The 24,866-nt window shown below is 47.3% G+C and overlaps 1 protein-coding gene across 1 annotated transcript in view; it reads left to right on the top strand.

Annotated features, from left to right (window-relative positions):
- LOC144178937 (nephrin-like) overlaps positions 1-24,866 on the top strand; it is a 404,800-nt gene that overhangs the window by 317,300 nt on the left and 62,634 nt on the right. The window contains exon 3 of the mRNA XM_077707093.1: positions 22,690-22,806. Within this exon, the coding sequence (XP_077563219.1) occupies positions 22,690-22,806 (117 nt within the window). The remainder of the gene's footprint in view (positions 1-22,689; positions 22,807-24,866) is intronic.

The following is a 24,866-nucleotide window of genomic DNA, read 5'->3' as shown; positions in this document are numbered from 1 at the left end:
GGAAATCCTTAGCATGCCACCCTGTCAATCTGAAAACTGTCCTTGAGGGTGTAGCAATTCGAACAATAATATTTAATAGTTTGATTACGGTATGCTCCATATACACTCCTCCTGATTTTGCACGTTTGAGCTCTGACTTCGAGGCGCTGGTAGACCAGCTGCGCGAACCATAAATCCTCACCGGCGACCTTAATGCACACAATTCTTTTAGGGGCACTTCTCGCACGGATGCCAAAAGTCGCCTGATAGAGAATTTTTTAACATCCTCTGGAGGATGACTTTTCTGCAAGAAACATCCTACATACTATAACATAGGACACAACATACTCATTTCTTGACTTGGCTATTGGCTCCGCAGTTCTCTTTCCTTGTCGGGAGTGGGTTGTGGGCACTGACCCATAGGGCAGTGACCACTTCCCCACCTCAGTAACAGATATAGGTAAAGGCCTATGCAGTATATCTTCCTAGAACAGGTTCAATGTGGCAAGAGCTAACTGGAGTAAATTTACAGAGACATCCAAACTACATTACACAATCATAAGACACCTACACGTAGACGAAGCCGCTCAACTGCTCACGGCGCACATTCTCGACGGCGCCGAAAAGTCCATTATTCACGCCTCTGGTTCCCCGCGCAATCGCAGGAGGCTGTGGCGGAATAAGAACTGTAGGTGGGCGCGAGAGGCCCATTACAAGCGTGGGGTATCGTTAGTCGGTACGCACGTCGGGTAACGTCCCGTTGTTCAAATGGGCAAAGCGTTCGGAAAAGAAGTGCGCCGTGAGGCAAAACGAGATAGTTGGCGGTCATTCCTAACATCCATATACTCATACACCGACACACGCAAAGGCCGGACACGTATACGAAAACTCAAAGGACATCAGACACACAGCCGGCCCCTGGTCAGTACAGCAGGGGACAAACTGGAAGACCAGGCTGACACACTCGCCTTCAAACACGTGTACAGTTGAGCACACTGCACAAACACTTTTATGAAGCACAAACTCTCAGCCAAAAAGAAGCCTCTACGTTGCAGCGACAGATCCACCCATCCTATAACTCCGAGTTTTCGCTTCATGCGCTGAGGAGTGCTCTGAGTACCTGTAAATCCTCAGCTCCAGGCCCTAACAAATTAACACATACAATGATACAGCCCTTATACGCAGACACTCTTTTTACACACTTTCACCTTTAGAACAAGATATGGCTTTCGGAAACATTCCAAAGACTTGGAGGGAGGCCATAGTTGTTGCATTCTTGAAAGAGGGTAAGGACCCTCCCACTCCCGCAAGCAATCGACCCACCTCCATTACAAGCTGCCTGTGCAAGCTTCTCGAGAAGATAATCAACAGAAGACTCGTGTACTTCTTGGAGTACAATGGTCTTCTCAAGAGCTGCCAGGCAGGCTTCCGGGAGGGGCGATCTACGAACGATGAACTTGTCACTCTTGAATCATATATCAAGGACGCCTTCATGTAATAACAATTTTGTCTTACGTTGTTTTTCTACAGCGAGAAAGCGTATGAACCGCTTGGCGGTACGGCAGCCTTAGTGACCTGAAGTCAATCGGCGTTGAGGGCAACATGTTGAACATTCGTTGTAGCTATATGTCGGAGAGAACCTTTGGTGTGAGAGTTGGTTCTGCCCTGTCAAAGGTTCATGTGCAAGAAAATGATCTGCCACAAGGTGAAGTGTTGAGCTGCACTCTTTTTATAGGTATGATAAACTGTCTTGGAAAGGCATTGCCACCCACAATCTATTATTCTATGTATGTAGGTGACGTCCAGATTACCTTTAAATCATGTAATATGTCAATCTGCGAACGTAAATTACAGCTCGGCGTCAAGCAACTTGCCGGCGGTGCAGACAATAATGGTTTTATTCTTAATCCTGCAAAGATCTCTTGTGTTCTGTTCTCCAGTAGGCGTGGGGTCCACCCGGACCCAGACTTCACTCTTAACGGCGTGTCGATTCCTTTGAACAAGGAACACAAGTTTTTAGGTATTTTATTTAACAAAAAGCTCACATTCATCCCGCATATCAGACAGCTTGAATGGAAATGCTTAAAAACAATGAACATTCTGAAGGTCCTCTCACATCACTTTTATGGGGCCGAGAAATTGCTCCTGCTGCGCCTTTACACAGCCTTGGTTGAGTCTCGGCTCGACTACGGCAGTGTCGTGTATGGGTCGGCTACAAAAAGAGCACTGAAATTGCTCGACCCAGTGCTGCATCTTGGCCTTCGCCTCTCGTGCGGTGCTTTCCGCACTACCCCTGTCGGAAGTCTGTATGTCGAGTGCTACAAATGGTGCCTATGGCACCAGCGGGAGTATATTGACTTGCTGTTTCCATCTAAGATCGTGTATCTCACCAACCATCCGTTTAATTCTGTCATGAATAATACATCAAAAGTGCAACTCTTTTTAAACAGGCCATCTATTTCCTTACCTTTCTCTCTCAGAGTGAGGGAGGAGGCTTCTGGAATCAATGTGCCCCTTTTGGATAAGCACAAGGCACCCATCGATAATTTTATTCCACTATGGCATCTTCGTCCTATATCATGCGACTTGTCATTCACGCAACTAAAAGAAATAGAGTACCCAGGAGTGCAATTCTGCAGCACTTCCAGTGCTCGCAGGACAACTACAGGAGCGCAGAATTCTTCCGCACCGCGTCGAAAACTGCTTCTGCTGTCTCTTGTGCTGCGCACGGACCAAATTTTAGCGTTAATAAAACAATGAATTTTCATAGCAGTATTGACATGGCAGAAGTAAGGTCATCTGAAAACTATGTTGTCAATGTTCTTTTAAAGGGTATAATGACTACATATGTTTCAAATTTAGAAATAATTATATGCTGGGTACCAGGTCACTGTGGGATCCTTGGCACTGAGACCGCTGATCAAATGGCTGGTGCTGCTGCTCTCATGGCAACAGTTGACGCAACAACAGTACCTTACACCGACCTAAACTCACACATCAGACGACAGCTTCGTAACACATGGAAATTACACTGGAGTAAACAGACAACAAACTACACGTAATAAAATCACAAAGGGGACGCTACACAACTGACTCACACAACAGACACGCTGAAGTAGCCCTGGCCAGGAGGAAGATAGGACACACACATTTACCACACTCCCACCTGCTCACTTGATCTTCGCGACTAATGTGTAGCAGGTGTGGAAGGGACCTATCCGCAGTCCACATACTAATCACATGCAAGGCACATGACACGACACGACACAAACATTTTCAAAAATTATACAGACGACACATTCCACTTCACCCATCATATTTTTTAGCCGACGAACCAATGTTTTCTAGTCAACGGGCTCTTAACGTTTTAGCTGAGGTAAAGTTTCTGCAGCTCTTGTCATATCACGTGTAATCATCCTGGCCCTATACACCAGCCATCTCCATTGTCTTTTGTTTTGCGTCACTTTTTCTTTTACTCGGATGTTTTAGTATTTACAGTTTCATCAACCAATAAATAACTTATTTTCTGGTGCTCTTTGCCCTTGTTGGCCTGGCGCCATTACACACCAACCATCATCATCATCTTGATTGGTAAGCTTCCTCTGTCACTCAAAAAGCTTCTACTTTATCAATCCGTTCTTCGGAGGGCAGAAAGTTAGAGTTCTACCAAACGAATTGAGAAGAAACTTAGATCGGCACAAAGGGCCATAGAACGCCCAATGCTTGGGGTTACGCTGAGGAAGGATCAACATTTGGGCGAGTTGGTACGCTGGGGTTACGCTGAGGGACAGGAAAGCAGCCGCATGGATTAGAGAACAGACCAGGTCGGACGACATTCTAGTCCAACTTAAGCGAAGTAAACGGGAATGGGCTGGGTACGTAATGCGTATGAAATACAACAGGTGGACCGTCCATTTGACAGAGTGGCTGCCAATACACTGCAAACGCAATATGGGTCGGCCGAGAACTCGTTGGTGATATGAGCTACGAAAATGTCGGGGATAAACATGGACTGAGCTAGGATTGGATAGGCGTGGCTGGATATCTTTGGGAAAGGCTTTCGCGCTGCACTTTACTCAAACTGGCTGATGATGAGTATGATAATATATATATATATATATATATATATATACATATCAAGGTTGCAGTCGTCATTGCCAGTGCTATTCGGCTTTTTTCGAAATATTTAATAGGGCCGAATGACGTGTGCTTGTCACGTTTCTTTGATTCATTGATAAATAAGCGAAAATATAAGTCGAGAAAAAATCCGCCGTTTTTCCGGGAGCGGGACTCGAACCCACATCTCCGCATAACCGGTGCGGTGCGTTAACCAATTACGCTATCCCTGCAGCGGCTTCTCTCTCGACTTTTAAAGCGGGGGTTTATATTTTACAAGAGCTCTGAGGCCGGTCAACTAGCGCCGCCCCTCGACTACCGCGGGAGACGTAGAACGTCTTCTTTCCCAGCGGCCGCCACGTAGAACGTGGTCGGAGGTCGGGGTTAGCAATTGGCATATCCGAACTGCTGGAGCCAGTGCCTCGTAATGCATGTAGCAGAACAGAGAGATACGGGACGAGGGACTCGGTAAACATACATATCAAGGTTGCAGTCGTCATTGCCAGTGCTATTCGGCTTTTTTCGAAATATTTAATAGGGCCGAATGACGTGTGCTTGTCACGTTTCTTTGATTCATTGATAAATAAGCGAAAATATAAGTCGAGAAAAAATCCGCCGTTTTTCCGGGAGCGGGACTCGAACCCACATCTCCGCATAACCGGTGCGGTGCGTTAACCAATTACGCTATCCCTGCAGCAGCTTCTCTCTCGACTTTTAAAGCGGGGGTTTATATTTTACAAGAGCTCTGAGGCCGGTCAACTAGCGCCGCCCCTCGACTACCGCGGGAGACGTAGAACGTCTTCTTTCCCAGCGGCCGCCACGTAGAACGTGGTCGGAGGTCGGGGTTAGCAATTGGCATATCCGAACTGCTGGAGCCAGTGCCTCGTAATGCATGTAGCAGAACAGAGAGATACGGGACGAGGGACTCGGTAAACATACATATCAAGGTTGCAGTCGTCATTGCCAGTGCTATTCGGCTTTTTTCGAAATATTTAATAGGGCCGAATGACGTGTGCTTGTCACGTTTCTTTGATTCATTGATAAATAAGCGAAAATATAAGTCGAGAAAAAATCCGCCGTTTTTCCGGGAGCGGGACTCGAACCCACATCTCCGCATAACCGGTGCGGTGCGTTAACCAATTACGCTATCCCTGCAGCGGCTTCTCTCTCGACTTTTAAAGCGGGGGTTTATATTTTACAAGAGCTCTGAGGCCGGTCAACAAGCGCCGCCCCTCGACTACCGCGGGAGACGTAGAACGTCTTCTTTCCCAGCGGCCGCCACGTAGAACGTGGTCGGAGGTCGGGGTTAGCAATTGGCATATCCGAACTGCTGGAGCCAGTGCCTCGTAATGCATGTAGCAGAACAGAGAGATACGGGACGAGGGACTCGGTAAACATACATATCAAGGTTGCAGTCGTCATTGCCAGTGCTATTCGGCTTTTTTCGAAATATTTAATAGGGCCGAATGACGTGTGCTTGTCACGTTTCTTTGATTCATTGATAAATAAGCGAAAATATAAGTCGAGAAAAAATCCGCCGTTTTTCCGGGAGCGGGACTCGAACCCACATCTCCGCATAACCGGTGCGGTGCGTTAACCAATTACGCTATCCCTGCAGCGGCTTCTCTCTCGACTTTTAAAGCGGGGGTTTATATTTTACAAGAGCTCTGAGGCCGGTCAACTAGCGCCGCCCCTCGACTACCGCGGGAGACGTAGAACGTCTTCTTTCCCAGCGGCCGCCACGTAGAACGTGGTCGGAGGTCGGGGTTAGCAATTGGCATATCCGAACTGCTGGAGCCAGTGCCTCGTAATGCATGTAGCAGAACAGAGAGATACGGGACGAGGGACTCGGTAAACATACATATCAAGGTTGCAGTCGTCATTGCCAGTGCTATTCGGCTTTTTTCGAAATATTTAATAGGGCCGAATGACGTGTGCTTGTCACGTTTCTTTGATTCATTGATAAATAAGCGAAAATATAAGTCGAGAAAAAATCCGCCGTTTTTCCGGGAGCGGGACTCGAACCCACATCTCCGCATAACCGGTGCGGTGCGTTAACCAATTACGCTATCCCTGCAGCGGCTTCTCTCTCGACTTTTAAAGCGGGGGTTTATATTTTACAAGAGCTCTGAGGCCGGTCAACAAGCGCCGCCCCTCGACTACCGCGGGAGACGTAGAACGTCTTCTTTCCCAGCGGCCGCCACGTAGAACGTGGTCGGAGGTCGGGGTTAGCAATTGGCATATCCGAACTGCTGGAGCCAGTGCCTCGTAATGCATGTAGCAGAACAGAGAGATACGGGACGAGGGACTCGGTAAACATACATATCAAGGTTGCAGTCGTCATTGCCAGTGCTATTCGGCTTTTTTCGAAATATTTAATAGGGCCGAATGACGTGTGCTTGTCACGTTTCTTTGATTCATTGATAAATAAGCGAAAATATAAGTCGAGAAAAAATCCGCCGTTTTTCCGGGAGCGGGACTCGAGCCCACATCTCCGCATAACCGGTGCGGTGCGTTAACCAATTACGCTATCCCTGCAGCGGCTTCTCTCTCGACTTTTAAAGCGGGGGTTTATATTTTACAAGAGCTCTGAGGCCGGTCAACTAGCGCCGCCCCTCGACTACCGCGGGAGACGTAGAACGTCTTCTTTCCCAGCGGCCGCCACGTAGAACGTGGTCGGAGGTCGGGGTTAGCAATTGGCATATCCGAACTGCTGGAGCCAGTGCCTCGTAATGCATGTAGCAGAACAGAGAGATACGGGACGAGGGACTCGGTAAACATACATATCAAGGTTGCAGTCGTCATTGCCAGTGCTATTCGGCTTTTTTCGAAATATTTAATAGGGCCGAATGACGTGTGCTTGTCACGTTTCTTTGATTCATTGATAAATAAGCGAAAATATAAGTCGAGAAAAAATCCGCCGTTTTTCCGGGAGCGGGACTCGAACCCACATCTCCGCATAACCGGTGCGGTGCGTTAACCAATTACGCTATCCCTGCAGCGGCTTCTCTCTCGACTTTTAAAGCGGGGGTTTATATTTTACAAGAGCTCTGAGGCCGGTCAACTAGCGCCGCCCCTCGACTACCGCGGGAGACGTAGAACGTCTTCTTTCCCAGCGGCCGCCACGTAGAACGTGGTCGGAGGTCGGGGTTAGCAATTGGCATATCCGAACTGCTGGAGCCAGTGCCTCGTAATGCATGTAGCAGAACAGAGAGATACGGGACGAGGGACTCGGTAAACATACATATCAAGGTTGCAGTCGTCATTGCCAGAGCTATTCGGCTTTTTTCGAAATATTTAATAGGGCCGAATGACGTGTGCTTGTCACGTTTCTTTGATTCATTGATAAATAAGCGAAAATATAAGTCGAGAAAAAATCCGCCGTTTTTCCGGGAGCGGGACTCGAACCCACATCTCCGCATAACCGGTGCGGTGCGTTAACCAATTACGCTATCCCTGCAGCGGCTTCTCTCTCGACTTTTAAAGCGGAGGTTTATATTTTACAAGAGCTCTGAGGCCGGTCAACTCCCGCGGTAGTCGAGGGGCGGCGCTAGTTGACCGGCCTCAGAGCTCTTGTAAAATATAAACCCCCGCTTTAAAAGTCGAGAGAGAAGCCGCTGCAGGGATAGCGTAATTGGTTAACGCACCGCACCGGTTATGCGGAGATGTGGGTTCGAGTCCCGCTCCCGGAAAAACGGCGGATTTTTTCTCGACTTATATTTTCGCTTATTTATCAATGAATCAAAGAAACGTGACAAGCACACGTCATTCGGCCCTATTAAATATTTCGAAAAAAGCTGAATAGCACTGGCAAGGACGACTGCAACCTTGATATGTATGTTTACCGAGTCCCTCGTCCCGTATCTCTCTGTTCTGCTACATGCATTACGAGGCACTGGCTCCAGCAGTTCGGATATGCCAATTGCTAACCCCGACCTCCGACCACGTTCTACGTGGCGGCCGCTGGGAAAGAAGACGTTCTACGTCTCCCGCGGTAGTCGAGGGGCGGCGCTAGTTGACCGGCCTCAGAGCTCTTGTAAAATATAAACCCCCGCTTTAAAAGTCGAGAGAGAAGCCGCTGCAGGGATAGCGTAATTGGTTAACGCACCGCACCGGTTATGCGGAGATGTGGGTTCGAGTCCCGCTCCCGGAAAAACGGCTAATTTTTTCTCGACTTATATTTTCGCTTATTTATCAATGAATCAAAGAAACGTGACAAGCACACGTCATTCGGCCCTATTAAATATTTCGAAAAAAGCCGAATAGCACTGGCAATGACGACTGCAACCTTGATATGTATGTTTACCGAGTCCCTCGTCCCGTATCTCTATATATATATATATATATATATATATATATATATATATATATATATATATATATATATATATTGTAGCAAGGGTAATGAACATATGCAATAGACGCAACATGCCATCAAGACATCGGGGTAAGTGCCTCATCAGCATAGCCAATATAGGATTATGCTCAACCCACAAAAGGGGATATGAACCAAAGAGGTGTCAGGGAAGACGATGAACCCAAGGAAGTGCATGCGCCAGAAACGCGCTTGGTGATTGCAACGCTCAGACCTGCGTTATCCATCGGCTTCGCTCCTGCAATTAAACAACCTCAACCAGCTACCGGCGTGTCAGCTGTCTTCTTGACAAGTGGTGGAGGTGCGGGGTGGAGGGCGACTGGGACGGTCGCCCTCGACCGGGGGGGTAATGTCACGGGACACCTAGGTGGCCAATGCGCCACACTGCCATGGCTCACCACAGAAGACGACGAGGACGCCGAAGATGTGGCTGGGTCGCAGCGCGCGCTGTGATGCCCACATTGCAAATTCTGTAAATACATTGTTGCTCACCCTTCAACCATCTTCAACCATCGTTCGAGTCATTGGCCCCGCCAGCACGTTACATTATATATATATATATATATATATATATATATATATATATATATATATATATATATATAATTGACGCTTCGGCCTGGGACAGACGAAGGTCTGTCCCAGGCCGAAACGTCAATAAAGTTTGTTTGTTACCCGTTCGTCTGTTCGCTCTACGGTATTTTCACTGGGCCCATTGCATCATCTTCTGACGTATATATATATATATATGTATATATATAAACAAAAAGAACAAAAAAACCTAATTATAACCCTATGCCTCCTTTGGTCTTTTAGGCTGCCGACCTATCTTTCTGTCTGCCTATCTTACCGCCCTTCAGTACGGAGTACGATCTGCAAGAACGGGCGCAGCCGCAGGCGATAACTCTAGCAGTACCATTGATGATGTTATGTATCTTTTATGTGAGAGAGTGAGCGTAACTATGAGGGATGAAGAAACCATTAAGTTCATTTTCAATGGAATTTGCAGGGATTGATTCCGAATGCTGGTGGTGAAGAATCCTCAAGCGGTTTCCGATGACAGAACTCTGTGTCAAGGCCACAACAAGCTAAGGAAAGAGCAAGATGCGACACAGCGACCTTTTGCACAGGGTGGACCGGAGAAAATTCATTCGCCACTTTTCCCTGGTTTCTTACACACCGATGGTTGGCGTTAAGTGCAGGAGGGTTGGTAAAGGGCCGAGTTAGTGCTTCTCAAATACGTACAGGTCTAATACGTGACACTGTAAGAATGCCAGGGATGTTGTTTGTCACTGCTTACTGTGTCCATGTTAACGTTGTTCCACTGTGACGACAAAGTTCCCCTTCGCAAAGGAGGCCATTTAACAGGGAGTGGGAGACGCACTCTCATGGTCGCGCGAACATGCTGTTATGATCCCTTTGCTGACAGCTGGCAACATTCCATACACAACACCTGCAGCGGTTTTCTCACCTTTGTGAACTCCGGGGAGACACTGCCCATTTCCAGGCCAATAACCTGCATTGATGGCATCACAAGAGAATCTGTCGAGAATGTCGTCACGAAGCGCATTGTCAAAGTCGTGCGAAGACACTAGGCTTATGCCGCAGGAAGACCTCGGTACCGAAGCTTCCTTCCGCGTAGAGAAAAACTACCGGCACGTCCTAAAGCTTCACACCCCGCCGAAGACTGGCTCAAGCAGGGCGACAGCGCCGTCTGCTTTTCCTGACTAACGGCTGCCATGTGGCGCGCTACTGCCACCACAGCATGATGCAACTCGTCATATGTGTCGCGGTAACGTATTCAACACCTGCAACTGTTTTTTCCTGACGTTTTACGGCGTCGGTTTTTGCGATACCACCAGCCGTTATTCACCGTCTCCACGGCGCCGTTCCCTGTCCCCAGGACATCGCTGTCCCTCGACTCGACAAGCGGAATACTAGGCGCCGCAGTTCTGAAGGAAACAAAGGCGTCATCATCGAACTGACCAAAGCGTAATTTTTTTTCCTTGATAGGGCTTGACGTACTTTTAGACGACGTCTCCGCCCATGCACCTGTAGAAACCGACTCTGCAGTGTGCAAGTCTCACTCCGAAAAATTTACGCCCACCACGAAGGATTCGGCACCGTATGAAAACGGTTTCGACACAGTATGTTGTACCCTCCTAACGCCCTGCAGCAGCGCTCCTGATGAAACCAGAAGGCGCGCGCACGGAGCAGGTGCTTATGCAGGACGTCTTATGTGTCATTCAACTCATCGCCTTCTCTTCATGCTCTGTCGACGACATCTTGGCTCTGGATTTTCCTTCACATCACAACGCTATCATTGACTGTGGCAGTGCCGATGGTCAGTTTTTTTTCGAGGTTTAATTCTTCATCTCAAAATTGACCTGCAGCAACTCTTAAATAAACTAATTGCAGCCGAACAAACCAATATCCCAGCATGCTGAGCTTTCTTCATGCTTTTATCCGGCGGTCATCCTTTTCACGTTGTTCTGTACTTTTACCATCTTTTTCTGCAATTTCGATGTCTATTACTGGTCTTCACGGTGTACACCGTCGACAATGACACGAAATACCCTCTCTGTTTCCATTACCAGGCAAGACTTTGTTCTTTGCCTTGTGTCAAATGCCTTGGGGGCGGTGAGTCCGTCTAGCCCGTCGTTGCCAGTGCCGTTTTAGCCAATTCCTGGCAGCCTGTAGTAAACGGATGCTGCCCTTCTCCTGCCACTGCGCCTTTACTACTTCGGAAAATTTTGGGGCTTGCTATAGGCAGCAACACAACACGGCCAAGTGATTTTTTTTCCTTTAAAGTTACGAAGGTGTCACACGCCGTACGTCGACTGTCAGTCATCATAACAACACGTGCTTCCGCGCGCCTTACTCTCAGGGACCTCACAGAGACGCCCCTACCGAGAGGCGTGCAATTGATGAAGAGGCGGACGACGTGCTCCAGAGTGGTTTCATTTAACGATCCAACGGAAATACGAAGTTTCAGGTTCCCCCGTATGTCCAACAAAGAAAAAGCTGTAACCCTAATCCATCGTATTCGAAGTTCCCTGGGAAGGCCATTTTTGGCACAAGACACGTTTGCATGAAAGCGTTAGGCCGCTTTTATTGCTCTCTCATACCCTCATAACAGCTTGCGCATAACGGCCGTCTTTATATCGGTGTCAATCTGCGTATTGTAGATAAAGTAAGATAAGAAGATAAGAAGTTTATTCGTCCAAATAAAAGCATACAGGTGCATTATCCAGCCAGCATAAGCCTTGTAAGCCTTGTTAAAGCTTGTAATCTGGGTCCATATGGCGCAAGGTCGACGTAAAAGATTGCGAAAAAAATGGGAAAGCGATTTAGAAACCTGTATTGCCGCAGCGCGGAACAAAATCTTTGCGGGTTCACACCCACAAAAAATGGGGCTGTAGCCAGATAGCGAAACGAGGGAGAGGAAGGGAGGTTTGAAGCTTGGTGTTCTGGGCCAGCCGAAGCGGGCACTGAATGAAATTTTTAAGCCATTAACGTGCGCGCATATTGTGTTCCAAAACCCATTAGGGCGCCGAGGTAGGAGGAATTTCTCTGCCAGAGCTGCATCTGGTGCCCTGCAGCGTTCATTATATCACTGAGCACGACCTTCAGGAAGTGGAGCGCACACGCTTTTTTTTTCGCCCGGGTGAGAGACGTTTCCTGAAGCCTTTTAAGCCTTCCTTGGCTTGTTTCGTTTTCGTCTTTTTGGGCCTGGAAGCCGGTTAGCACAGCAAAAGACACTTAAGCACCATTGAGAGGAAGGGGGCCTCAACGCAGCTTATTTGTCTGATTCCTTCAGGGCGTCTGCGGGTTCACCGATGAATTCTTTCTCCTTGCATGTTTGATAGTTTTTATTACCTGCCTGTCGTTTTGTCGACACGATATTAGCGCTTTTCGGTTCTGCGCCCCTTTTACTTTTGCTCCGCAATTTACGCATGTTAGTGCTGCCAGCCACGTGCGGCCAATAGAGCTAAATGACTTGCGAGGCGTAATGTCGTTACATTTTCCACGGAAGCGCATTTATGGGTGAGCGTGGGAAGGGAACATTAGGCCACAAGTGACCCTTCGCCTCTGGCTGAATTGTACCACGCAGTGAGCGCATTCTGAACAACAACATTTGTGCTCGCTTCGTGTCGGGCGTGCAGCCGAGACAATTTCAACTTCCACTACACTGCATTCTGTGGCTTTTGAGTGAGGCTTCCCATCTCAGGTCCGCTAACATTCCCTATCTTTTAAACCAGCGGAACAGCCCAATGCGACCGTAATGAGAGAGAGCATTCACTACCACTCCGTGTTTTTCACGGCGTTTCGCGCCATGCTGAATTTGAGGACATTTCAAAATGGGATTTAGCGCTCATAAGTACTGCAATTGGAAAACCCTATGCCGGAAAACTGCAGCCTTTTCTCTGCTATTGTTAACATTGTTGTTCCGCAGTTTTTTAAATGTTTTCAGATAACTATAAAAAATTTAGTTCAAGTTTTTTTTTCCATTGTCTAGGTAATAGTGCTACGCGGAAAAACGGGAATCAAGATGTTGCTCCCTACGCGGCGTAGTGGAATTTTGCTTCACAGTGACAGCTGCTTTTCTAAGCCGTTCCTCCCTAACTTGAAGCGGAAATAGGATCCGGTGTCATTCAGCTTTTCTTCCGATGCCATGGGGAAAAGGATTACTACGTCTCGCCTTATGCGGGATGGAGAGCGTGCCAAACAGTTTTCTGTTTCTGTTTTTAGTCGCGAACAGCGTTTAGGAACCAGACGGGGGCTCTTCTTTACCCGCGCACACGCGAAAGAAACCTGCAAGCATTCAGACAGTTCACTCTGCCGGTTGGTCCACCTTCGTTGTTTTGAGAAACAGCGCGGATAGAACGAGGTGACATGAAGCGACATCTATATATATCAGATACGGTGTTTGCAATAACCCATTTTTTGCCGGTCAGCCCTTTGTGTCGATCCCGTTAGTTGTGCCCCATCTGCTAGTGCCGTTTATAGAAATAGGTGCAATTTGATTAACGTGGAAATAAAGAAGATAGGTGCTCACTATACCTTGCGTCTCCTGATGACGTTTCGGGCCTTTTTATCACCCATATTGGGCTTCACTAACGTCCACGTATAGAACGCTCTTGCAGGCAACCGGTACATAACTTTCTGTCGTGCTTTCTTCCGGCCAATTGGGGGTCGTTCCTTCTTATTGTTCTACTACTTCAAAACCTGTCTTACGGGAAACTTCCGTACGAGGCATGCTATTGCACAATTTATCTCTTTTGCACAACTCTCTATTCCACCAGTTCATTGCATCCACGGACTCCGCAAGGGTGAGGGTCGAAGCTATACTAGGTATATGCGTCGCGACTACACACAAAAAAGTATTACCAGAGTTCGGCCACAAACATCACGGAGCTTCATTAGATGTTGTGAAGGCCATCGCCGGTCTGCGCGTGTTTCTAATGACGAATTTTACAATCTAGCTTGTTACAGTCGGGAGGTGTTCCCGAAAACAGGCACATGAGTGGGGCGGCACCTGTCTTAACTTATAACATAAAACTTGAGGTATCAGAAAATGGCGCATTGCAGAATACTTTACTTTTTCAAACAACTTGTGCTCTTTTAGTCAAATATGCCGTTGCAACTTTACTGCAATCGAATGTATTGCGTAGCTGCATTGTTTGTACCTTTAGCAGTGGGTGCGATTGCGTTTACACTCACGTTTGGAGTGCAACCTGGTCCAGGAAAAATAACAGAACCGGGTACCAGTAAGACAGAGAGAGAAAAAAAACCTTTATTCGAGCCAATGGTGAAACTTAACTAAATAGGTAAAAGCACGGCTCCCTGGGACACAACAGCACTGCCTCAGTAGGCCAGAATCTCGCAATACTTGTCAAGTATTCAGCCGAGACCTCCGTACGATATAAGAGAGACCTTCGTTTGCCACAGACACAAATGGGCTGTTGATGAATATTATTAAGATGTGTATTATAATACAAGTAATTTTAGCGAATATGACTGTGATGGTAGTGATTGTGATGATGATGACGACGATGATGTTGGTAGGGGGGGGTTGTGACGACGGCGGGGATGAGATCTGTTGGAAATAGATTCAAAATATAAATTCGCCAAGGCAACGAAAAAAAAAGGAGCAGGACAATTTTCGAAACTGACGTCCCGCTCAAATACTTCCCAGCGCTGTGCGAATTTCGCCTATGGTGGCCTTTGAAACTGAAAAGTTTCAAAGTCCAGCGTTCCTGTCGTTCGGTGAAAAAATAGAGCTTCGCCTGCACGGTGCAGAGCTCACATTAGTTTCTCTTTGATCTTCCCGAGCAATCTACCTCTGGTCTGTGATTGTTCACGCTTTTTTTTTCCATTCACATGTCCCGTATTATCCTGTAGCCCAACGGGAATGTTCCGTACAGTGAAAATAAAAAATGGCACTATATAGAGTTCCCTTTTTGAACGGCCCCTCATTCAGAAAGTCTCTTTCTGTGCGCTTCCGCACTCCTTTTGTGCGCCGTAACCATACAGGCACTAGCTATGTTTATTGAGTTGAACTATATTTTACGAAATAGCAGTAAGTACAGCTGCACTGAAGCTGTTTTCTTTCTATAACACATATAAACGGCTAATATGTGTATGCATGAGACTGCAAAATTATTTGGATGGTATTCTTTTTTCTCGCTATTTCGCAAAGAACACATTCCGGTGCTCTGGTCAGCACCCGTGACCCTTACACAAAACAAACAGGGCTCCATCTTATTTGGCGGGTCTAATCGATCGATGTCAATTTGCATTGTACTTTTCAGATTATCATAACGCTGGGCAAACAAATCAATGCAGAGGAGTTAAGAGGACCAAGGTATACTCGGTAGCACGCATAAAATATGCCCGGGGAATAAAAATCGACTTCACGTTATTTACAGCTTGTATATTTATCAGCTTTAAGAAATAGAAATAACTAGATTAAGCTGCCCAAAACTGCCGTAAAAAGTTGACATTTTTATTGTTGGAGTTGTTCTCAGCGCATATAAATGTATTTTCAACAGCCCTACAATTTTATGGTGAGCCTTCGCGTTGAAATAAGCGATCTTTGGCGTTTACGAAATAAAAAAAAGAACTGCCGGCAAACATTCTTATTTCGTGTGCACTCTCAGTAAACTAATTTTTTTCTACTTTTTTGGTGACAGCTATGCGATACCGTTCACTTGTCACAAAGGCAATGTTTTAAGGCTGCTCGGTATCTCCTGAGGAGCCACCAATGTTTGAATTGGTGTAAGCTTCACTTAAACAATGTGTATGTACCGTCCCCTATCCGCCGCATCTCTGCGACCATCCTTTCCCTTCGTCCTCTCTTTGCTTCACCTTTACGATGTTTATGGGGAGCGTACCATGAGATATTTTCGTAGAGTGCAAGCGCCCGACAGTCCCGTTTTGTAGCTGCGCGGACGAGCAATATTGATTTAAACCTATGCATAGACCACCGCAAAACCCCTAAGCACAAGGGTCATTACCGAAACCGAGGTATGTGGTTTCGTAATTGCGCTCATTGCCTTTTTTAGAGAAAAAGCACGCTGTCTGCTTGTTTATATAGCGGAATCCCTTATATCGATCCTGCATGAGTATAAGAGCCCTCAAAACCACGAATATCGTGGATTTTATTTTGCTCTATGTAAAGCAGAGCGACAAAAGTAGAGGCCGCGATTCTGTACTAGGACCAGATACGCAGCAGCTGCAGCTGTTCGGCTAAGGGCACCAATTCGAGCTCTCCGACCCCACCTTTGCTTCGATGTGACCACCTCAGAGATGCTGTCTCCAGTGTGCCGTGTGCAACGTGTGTTTAATGATGACTTTCGTGCATCTTTGGACGTCTTTTCCGACAATGTTAACTCTTTTAAACGCGCCCTGAAAAATGCATGCATTTGAAGCCGCTGTTGCCCATTCAGTATGGTATAGAAGTTATCTCGTGTTCGTGTTTTCCGTTCCCTTCCCTTCCCTACACATACTCCCGTGTACCTATGTATGTGTGTCCGCACGTGTGTGTGCATGCATGCACGTGCGCATTTGCCTGCACTTGTTCACCTTCACATGCACCCGCGTGGGCATGCGTGTATGTATGTTTTGTTTGCACTCACGAGCGTATGTGTCGTGCATACATTTAAATTTTGCTTTATATTTACTTATTTCCAGTATCCATGTTCCCCAGTAAGTCACGACGGTGGATTGTACTGAACTTGTGTGTATGCCAATGTACTTTGTAGTATACCTTGTCACAAGCCCTGTCTCAGCGCGTGCTAATGTACCTGACTGTAATCTTAATTCCTTAAATGTATAAATTGAGTGTGTGTGTGTGTCTGTGTGTGTGTGTGTGTGTGTGTGTGTGTGTGTGTGTGTGTGTGTGTGTGTGTGTGTGTGTGTGTGTGTGTGTGTGTGTGCGTGTGCGTGTGTATGTGTGTGTGTGTGTGTGTGTGTGTGTGTGTGTGTGTGTGTGTGTGTGTGTGTGTGTGTGTGTGTGTGTGTGTGTGTGTGTGTGTGTGTGTGTGTGTGCGTGCGCGCATGCGTGCGTGCTTACGTGCGTGTGCGTGCCTGCGAGCACGCGCGTGTGCGGTGGTACTATGTACTTTGTGACCCCTGCACTTCATAACCAGTCTCCATGTTTTACCGTTTGTTTATCTGTGTGTCGCCCTGTCCTTTTTGTGTGCACCACCCAAGAAGGCCTAGTGCTGTTGGTGGGCACCACCCAATAAACAATAAACAATAAACAATACTATTACCCAAGGTGATTTGGAAGAGCGCTAACTCGCTCGGGTTTGGCTCCTCTGGTTTCTAGCACGTATCTCTTGTTCGCCGCCCTCTTGAAACTAGCACGTCTCTGAATTGCTGCTGAAGCAGCAAGGTGCTCTTGCACGACGCCTCATAAAGAAGTTCTTTGGATGGCGTCGAGTAGTACCTCGCGTTTTACCAAAGATATGCATTTTACTTTTGAAGCGTCTAACAAGAAACGTTTCCTCCATTGTTTTGACTTGTTTATACCCTGACAAAGTAAAGTTGGTGGTGGTTTATACTCGGTATCTTAGAACTTGGTGGATTTGTTTTTGTACAGTGGCGCCAGCGAACTAGAAACGATTTCGTTTTTGTTGGTGTAAGAATTTGAAATAACAATCCCTCTGGGCAAAAAGGCAAGTGCTCGAGCTGAAATTATAGAGGCTAAACTGCCCCATAATATTGTTCTGATTTTCTTGTTGTAATGGCAGGCCTGCACAAAACCAGCTACGCCCAATTATATGTAGAAGAAGGTACAAGTAAGTCCTTCCCAGTTGAGTACTCTAAGCAGGAAGTAGATTTCATAAACAAAGCCTTACATTCCATACATACTTGAAGCACGCAGCTTCCGGCGTAAGTAAGTTCGCCCTGAAGTACGGACGCAACAAAAACTTCAACGGCAACCGCAGTTTTTCTAAGCAATCAACCTTAGTTTCTCAGCAAAGTTCCGGAAGTTGGAGCACCAGTTTTTTTTTCTTCGATTTCGATATCGGTACTTTCGCCACCCCACTTTGTCCTCTGCATCATTATTTTCCGGAAGTTTTGGGTTCGAAATTTTGGTTGCTGATTTTTCTTCTCCTGGTACTGACACATCTCCGCGCCTCAAAGTGCGGATGCCCAACAGACCTTGCGCGCAACTTCCTGATGAGCGTGGCTTCGGGACTTACTTCATAAGAACGATTTTCTTTAATGAGAACTCGCCATCTTTTCCCGGCTATTCTTCAATCTCTGCACCGCGCTTCTTGTTCAAGAGCAATTGCGAAGTACATCATTAGGGACACTAGCGAGCTGCACCCTCGGCAGCCGAGGGTATGGACTTAGGTAGGCTTAGCTTAGAGGCATGAATATTCTACGACGGCGCGGTCGGAGAAGACAGCGTGTTTTTCTGGTTTTTGTTCTATCCCAAAGTTTATTAGGAGGGTTTCGCTGTGGAATAGCGGCATACAAAAAGGAAGAGCATTAGAGCGCGAGAGGACCTGGTAAAATTTAAAACTGCGCGTTTAGAAGAAATACCAGGACTAAATTTCCGGAACAGGTTATTCTTTCGAGATTAGCAGTGCGCGATTGGAGGGGTTTTATACCTCAAGGTGGTGGTGAACAATCGTTGAAAACCGAGAGCTTTCTTGTGGAGCGAAGAATTTAACTTCTCTTCTCCCCCTCCCCCCCCCCAAAAAAAATGAAATTGTAAAAACGGAGGGCTGCTTCTGTGTGCACTTTCCAAAGCACGTTGCATTCTTTAAATTTTAAGTGAGGGTGATGAAAAATATCCTTGTAATATACCTGAGTTTGGAACCAAAGCTGCTTTCTAATGCTGCATTTAGGGTATGCGAGCTGATATTACCCGCAAGAAATTATTTAGTGTCAGTGTGTGTGTGCTTGTCACAGCATGTCTTAGTCAAAGCAAGTCTTGCTCTGGCAAAGAACAGATTTTGGCAAGCACCACACTTTTTCAAATTTATCTAACACAATAAGTTACGCATTCATCAAAACACATTTCAGCCAGAAATGATTACACAGCGTGGCCTAAGATTGACTTATTTTCTTTCTCGTGGTTGCGACTAGCACTGAACACCTGCCCGATGTAGTTATGTTGTTTTACCTGTTCTAGCGTTTCGTTAAATGTGCTGAAAAGGGGCTTGCGGCATCTTCAGACGGGCAGAACCATGCCTCCGAAGAAGCCGGGTAGGGTGTGCACGGGGTTCGAGCTCGAATACCCGCTCGAGGAGACGAGGTTCGAGTCGGTCGAGGACGCGGAAGGGCAGCACTTCAGGTGCAGAGTGTGTGTGCTAGCGTCCCGCCTCGACCGGCTCGAGGAAGAAAAGGGGCAGCTTAGGATTCAGGTACGCGAGCTACAGGATGAGCTGAAAGATGAACAAAAGGAGAGGAAGGCGCTCGAAGCGAGATTGGCGCAAATGGAGGTCAAACTTGCGATGAAGGGTGACATCCCGAGAAAGAATGACGTAGGTTACGAGGCAGGTGTGTCGGCAGTGCTTGACCCCGAGAAGGACAAAGACGCCACGCCGGAAACCGATCCCGTACAAGCGCCAGGGGCAGCCAGGGAAAGGAAGAAAGGCGCATGGTGATTGTGGCGGGGGACTCCAACATGCGCTACTTAGAGATGGAGATTAGAGGATGGGTGACAGAGGACGAGAGAGTGCAGATTGGCGTGTTCACCGGGCAGACGGTCAGGGTAGTGTTAGAAAAGGCAAAGAATAAAATGTGGGAGAACATGCCGCGGCAGAACCTAGTGATTATTGCAGGAGGAACCAATGACGTTCTGCAGGGAACGGGTGCGGGTGTGCGCAAGCAACTACAAAAGGGGGTGAAGGAACTTCGGGCGCTGTGCCCACATGTGCAGGTCGTCGTGAGCAGAGTACCCGAGATCACTGGGAGAGGGGTGCATGTGGAAAAGAAAGTTGTAGGGGTAAACCGAGACATACCGGAGCTGGGCAAGGAGCTGAGTTTCGCTGTTGTAGACATCAACAGGGACGTCCGATGGGTGGGCCGGAAAAGGGCGTCCCAGCGTGACAGAGTTCATTTCAGCGGGCAGGTGGGAGCAGCCATCGGAACCTGACACGCGGCGCGAACTGTGGCTTTTTCAGGGGTGCCAGTGCCATAGGTCGGCAAACTCACTCACTAGTGCACTCACACACCCCCCCACTCACCACTCATGAGTGAGTGGTGAGTGAGCCTCGCCATCGTTGTGGGCTGGTGAGTGCGAGTGCGAGTGAGTGCGAGTGCCACTCGCGGCGAACCCCACTCGCCACTCGCGAGTGCGAGTACTACTCGCGGCAAGCCCCAATCAACACTCGCGAGTGCGAGTTCCACTCGCGGTCAGCCTCACTCACCACTCGTGAGTGCGAGTGCTCCCACCACTCACGAGTGCGAGTGCTCTCACCACTCACGAGTGCGAGTGCACTCACTACTCGCAAGAAAGTGAGCCCCGCTCACCACTCGCTAGCGGCGGGGGCACTTGCTCGATGTGCGGTGCTTACCGCTGTGAGCGCCGGCCCTTGAGCTTCTACTCGTGTTGGCTATTCTTCGCAGGAGCCGCTCGCTGTGGTGGTCCACTACAGCGAGCAGCTGCTGCGAAGAATAGCTCGAGGGTCGGCGCTCACAGCGGTAAGCAGCGAACATCGCGCGAGTGCACCTGCCGCTCGCGAGTGGCGAGCGGGGCACACTACTTGCGAGTGGTGAGTGCACTCGCACTCGTCAGTGGTGAGAGCACCTGCACTCGTGAGTGGTGAGAGCACTCGCACTCGTGAGTGGTGAGTGGGGCTCACCGCGAGTGGAACTCGCAATCGCGAGTCGTGAGCGCGAGTGCGAGTGGTGATGACGAGTGGTGAGCGTGAGCGCGAGTTAGTGCGAGTGGTGAGGACGGAGTCGTGAGCGTGAGCGCGAGTGAGTGCGAGTGGTGAGAGCGGAGTGGTGAGCGTGAGTGCGAGTGAGTGCGAGTGGTGCCGACGAGTTTTGAGCATGAGCACGATTGAGTGCGAGTGGTGAGGGCGGAGGGGTGAGCGTGAGCGCGAGGGAGTGTGAGTGCTGGGCACGAGTGGAGAGCGTGAGCGCGAGTGAGTGCGAGTAGTGACAGCGGAGTAGCGAGCGTGAGTGTGAGTGAGAGCGAGTGGTGAGGGCGGAGTGGCGAGCGTGAGTGCGAGTGAGTGCTTTAGTATAAATATATTGTTTTGAGTGAGTGTGAGTGAGTGGCATCCAATTTTGCCGAGCTATGGGTGCCGCAGGCCTTTGCGAAGATGGCGTAGACAAATGCAAGGATCAAGGGAGATAGCGGGGTCGGTGCAGATTGGTGCAGGCAAACGAAAGGGACGGCGAAGGCATGTAAGAAGAGAGGGGGGAAACTGAAGATCGCATACATAAACATGCAGGGGGGCAGGAAAAGAGAGACGTGGATGGAGATTAGTAATCAACTAGAAGAGGAATATATCCAGGTATACGCTGTGACCGAGACGCACCTATGGGACTAGGAAGAACCTCCGGTAATCAAAGAGTATGTATGGGAAGGTTGTATCAGGATGGCTGGATTGCGAAAAGGCGGAGGAGTAGGTATGTTTATATGGCAGGGGGCTAATTGTAAGAGAGTGAAAGAAGGCTTTAAAGAACATGTGTGGGTGAAAGGGATAGTTGAGGGTAGGGAGATGGCTTAGGGATGTTTTACCTGTGGACTGGTAAGGATAGCAAAGAACAAACGGAAAAACTGGTGGCGTGTCTAAAAAAGGACATCGAGGATTTGAATAGTTCCGGGGCGGAACTATTGGTAGGGGACATGAACGCCCACATTGAAGATCTAGACGGGTACACAGACTTCAACGGAAATCTAATGCTAGATATGTGTGAGTACCAAAAGCTGATCATAGTAAGAAGGGAACAAAAATGCGAGGGTCAAATCGCGTGGGAGTGTGGTAGGAGACAGTCGAGCATTCACTGCTGCCTTATTTCAGAGGGACTTTATGAATGGTTGGATGGAATGAGCATAGATGAGAAAAGGGGCCACAGTCTGCGCAGTGACCACAAGCGTGTAAACGGTAGTTTTGGGAAATTACGTGCCCCGAACAGCGTGAGAAATGCCACTGAAAAGATAAATAAAAGTAAAACAGGACCGGTTTTATGCCCGGAATGGCCTTACGCCGCTGCGAGGTATAATGGGATAAATAACAAATCTGATAAAAATAAAAAAAACTTTTGGTCCACGCTGCTTAGCTACCTTTGCGTCGCGAAACGGCCTTCCAGGATAACAAAAACAGGGGGTTTGTTGCCGAGGAGAACAGCGGAGCAGGCGACGCTCCCACAACAGGTAGTTTAGTCGCGTGCGCTTACTTTCGCCTATTTTATCGGTGAACACCGTGATAAGGCGCTGATATACCCATTGGTCGTCGCTCCTGCTATATTATTTAATATTTGGGGGGCTTTACATGCCAAATAGCTAATAATCGATAATAGGTCACTGAGAATGTTTTCTTCCTGCCCTTCTGAATAAACGCAAATGACCCGCAGCAAATATAGGCTCCTAATTTCCTACGCATTGAGATTATTACAAGAATATTCATTGCAATGGGTTACACATTTCATCACTGATGCCGTTACGATTTCACGCTTTAAATTGCTCACCCGAGCACATTATGTGAATGCTGACTTTGTCGATTTCATGAATGCAGAACCTCCGGGAACTCCGGTTATTCGTGAAGCTGGAGGAGATCGGGAAGCCCTGCGCAGCCTTATCGGGCCTTACAACGAAGGGGACAGCCTGGCACTCGTCTGCGACGTTGAGGGCGGTAAGCTCACTTCTACTTGCTTGCGTTTGCTGTGGAGAATTCCTTAAAATAGTCCGCCAATTCCAGAGAATTGCGACATCAAGAAACTTTGCAACGCCTTCGTAACCTTGAACCGTGATTACTCTTCAATCCGTCCCTTTACGCAGGTCCCTCAGCTTTCCCACAAGGGCATTGATGTCACCTCAGACAATAAAGCCAGTCTTTCTCTCTTCTAGACTGTGAGCAATGCCATTTACCCCTGGAAAGCCGTACGTGACTTTAATGACACAGGGGCTACTAGTTTTTATTGTAATCTTATACAATTCAAAAGAAATTCTGTTGCAGCTGGCGCCAAATTCAAGTGAACATTCTTGCCGCTAAGCAGCGGTTTAGCATGCGAATGCTGACGATTGCTTTTTACCTTTCAATCACTATCGTCTACCGATCCGTTTTGCTTTCAGTGCATCTGTTTGGTCCGTGGGAAAATCAACACAGTCAACGCGGGTGGACTGGGGTATTACTGCAACAGCACGTTTAATAATTTTCGTATGGCTGAAAGTCTTCATGAATAATTCAAGAAGTACAGTGAATTTATTAGTGCCGAATACATCTACGTTGTATATATGAACGTTGTTTATTTCGATCACGTGAAGTCAGGGTCCTCAGAATATTCAATACGCAGCTAATTTTTGTTTTCAAAGGTGCTAGTCCGCACCTTTGCGGCTTTCAATTTATTCACTGAATAAAAAAAAACGAATAGAACAATCTGAAGTGCCGATGTACTTGAATTGTAAGTAACATAGCGCTTCGAATAGCAGCCTGGTCATGACCACAAGGTGCATTGCTATGCATACAAATGGGGCGGTAGTATAGGTGGGTCATGTACACGTTACCAGCAAAAAGTAACAGTGTTACAGTTACAGTTACCTAAGCCAAAAAAGTAACTCTTCTACAGTTACAGTTACGCAGTTTCTAAAAGTAACTCGTTACAGTTACAGTTACGGTGCAGAAGTAACGTCGTTACTTTTCCGTAACTATCACATACCAAATGATAGAGTTTATTTAATAGAAATGCACGAGGGCATGCGGGTAGTAAAAACTGCGCGTTGTAAAAACCTAACGAAGAGGACCTGAAAGGGGGCACACTCATGTCGAACTCTAACTATCGTTACGTACACCTCATTTTGATGAATCAACCTTTGTGTTCACGCACGTTTGGTGTCGGGAAATTTATCCGCAAAAGCCATAATAACTTAGGATGAGTTGTTTACAGAATTTGACATCCGAAAGCTTCCCCGTTTTCAGAGGTCTAACTGCCACTTCCTTTAATTTTTCTTGTTTTCGCGAGACTGAAGACTGTGACAGATTTAAGAAATCACCTTAAATACCGGCCTCCTACCTAAGTCTTCTCAAGGGAAGATAATCCTCCAAGCGGCCTCCTTTCCTAAACCGCGAGGGGAGCCGTGTTGTGAAAAGGTGAAAGGTGGAGAGGATATAAAAAATAAAAATATCCGAAAAAATGGCAAGCGCGAACTCTACATCAGCCTTTAACGAGTGTTGCTGTTGGATACTTTCTTTCTAAAGTAGGGAGTGATTGTAAGGGATTTCCTGTTACAGGTACTGTGTAAAAAGTAACAGAGTTACAGTTACAAGTTCCTCTAACTTGAAAGCAACTAGTTACAGTTACATACTAAAAAAAGTAACTAGTTACCGGTAAGGCGCTACTAGTAACTAGTTACTGCCAAATACTGGTATAAGTTATTGCAGTCGGTTGTTTATCAACGCGCCTCGCTCATATCAATAAGTTATACGTGACAACGGTTCACGTTCAAGAAAAGGGTTCGGGTTTTTTAGCAAGTTGCTGGTGGTTTCTAATGCTTGCACACTTTTAGTTCTTATTGTTCTTATTACCAAATAAAGATTAATAGGTCATCGAATGAATAAATAAATCATATGCCCTTTAACCTCCTACCTAGCGCACAACAGAACGCTGATACCGCAACGCCATTTTGAGACGTAGAAGGACCAGGCTCTCGCTCTTTTCAAAAATGGTTGCATAAATTTGTTGCAAGATTTATTTA

Source organism: Haemaphysalis longicornis, unplaced genomic scaffold (genome assembly GCF_048455015.1).
Source record: "Haemaphysalis longicornis isolate Haplotype H1 unplaced genomic scaffold, Haemaphysalis longicornis Haplotype H1 scaffold_4, whole genome shotgun sequence".
In the NCBI taxonomy this organism is placed as follows: Eukaryota; Metazoa; Arthropoda; class Arachnida; order Ixodida; family Ixodidae; genus Haemaphysalis; species Haemaphysalis longicornis.
This window is presented reverse-complemented; position numbering and strand designations above follow the sequence as displayed.